Source organism: Atta cephalotes (genome assembly GCF_000143395.1).
Source record: "Atta cephalotes unplaced genomic scaffold scaffold00081, whole genome shotgun sequence".
In the NCBI taxonomy this organism is placed as follows: Eukaryota; Metazoa; Arthropoda; class Insecta; order Hymenoptera; family Formicidae; genus Atta; species Atta cephalotes.
Genome location: NW_012130145.1, coordinates 227,532 through 229,166, shown reverse-complemented (window position 1 = coordinate 229,166; position 1,635 = coordinate 227,532). Strand labels below are relative to the sequence as shown.

General features: G+C 29.7%; 1 protein-coding gene across 1 annotated transcript; it reads right to left on the bottom strand.

Moving 5' to 3' along the window:
- Window positions 1-899: 899 nt before the first annotated feature.
- LOC105624512 (homeodomain-only protein-like) lies at window positions 900-1,291 on the bottom strand. The gene is made up of 2 exons (XM_012205871.1): window positions 1,106-1,291; window positions 900-971 (listed from the first exon to the last, which is right to left on the bottom strand). Exons 1-2 carry the CDS (start codon window positions 1,289-1,291, stop codon window positions 900-902), a joined length of 258 nt encoding a protein of 85 aa, XP_012061261.1.
- Window positions 1,292-1,635: the final 344 nt, after the last annotated feature.

The window sequence follows — 1,635 nt, the reverse complement described above, 5'->3', positions numbered from 1 at the left end:
GACAGCCAAAAAAACTGAGATATCCCCCAACTTGCTTGTTTCAGATACATTTGTATTGATTGCAATTTGTGCATAATTTAAGAATAAAACATTTCTGTACATAGACTGGCCATTGGTATAATAAACCTCCAATTTCCTTTAATGTAAACGATGTTACCCGTTTTACTTTCAAGATTTTAGAAATTTCCCTGCCTCTCCCTTTCTCTCTCACACATACAAACATTCATTTTCCCATTTACTTATTTCATAATTACAGCATGGATGTGTAAGTATAAGTAAGTAATTGGATTTATTCATTTTATTTCAATTAAATTGACTTGTTTAATTATTTTCGAGTAATTGTTATTTCATCAAAATTAATAACTAAATTACATTTTAAGAGTATATGTTAATTAAAAAAAGCATTTTTATAATCTTATGATTTGTGTAATTTTTCTTTACTTAGTAAATGTTGAAAATTTGCAATTATTTTCAATGTCTCGAATATATTATGTATAAATATGTTACGCGTTCATACAATTAGTAATTTATTTTTTACGCAAACGTCATTTTTTTTGTTACACATTTACAATAAATAATAAAATTTTTATGAATACAATGAAATTTAGACTAATATTCATATTCATAATCAGGCCTTATATTTAAGTCTTCCTTAAATTTATCTTCAGATGCTCTATGAATTATTTTATTGATTACTGAGCATCTAAAGATAAACTTAAGGAAATCTTAAATATAAAGTCTGACTATGAATACGGACATAAGATCAATGAGTTTAAAGGAAAGAAGTATATTGCTCATAATTTGCTATCGACCCATTACATCTGTCTGTATACGTATAAGAGTTTCAGGTACAAAAGTGAGACGAGAGTTTAGCGCACATAGCGAGCACTCTCGTACAATCAGTGTATGCTCAGATTCCCGCCGAGACCCTGTTCTTTCCGCCACTGAGCCAATCTGATAGCGTACCATCCCTAGAACAAAAGTCAAGGATTGCAACGTATTTTTATCAATGTATCTTACTCGCCTAATTCGTTTATTCAAATATCTCACATTATCTCACATTTATTTCTTTAATATAGTATGTAATTGATATGTGTTTACTTACTTCAACGTCCGCCTCGGAAAGACCTGTTTCAGCTGCGAGGAGTACAATGTCCGCAGTATGAGGTGCTCTTGGCCATCTGTTAAATTGCTCTTGAAGAACTGCTTCCTGATCCACCGTCAAACGAATCACTCGAGTACCAGTTCTAGCTCCGCTAGTAGGATATCGTGCGGGGTAAGACTTCAGCATGTTTCCTTTATGAAAAGAAAGTGTATTCCGAATGAATGAAAAAGTCAACTAATGAAGAAATGAGATGCAATGTAATACAATATAATGCAAGAATATGCGACTTAACATATAATATATTGACAATTTTGGTAGATTGAAATTTTAACACTCGTTAAACTGTTTATTTCTTCTTTTTTTAAATTCTGCAGTAGACGCAATTATTATTTATAATTAAATAAATAATTGTAAATAAAATTAAAATATGAGTGTTTGCATTTCAATAAGAAAGAAAATGAAAATGTGGTATGTGCGCATTATAAATAAAATAAAAAAAATATGACAAATACTTTTTAGAAATATTTAAA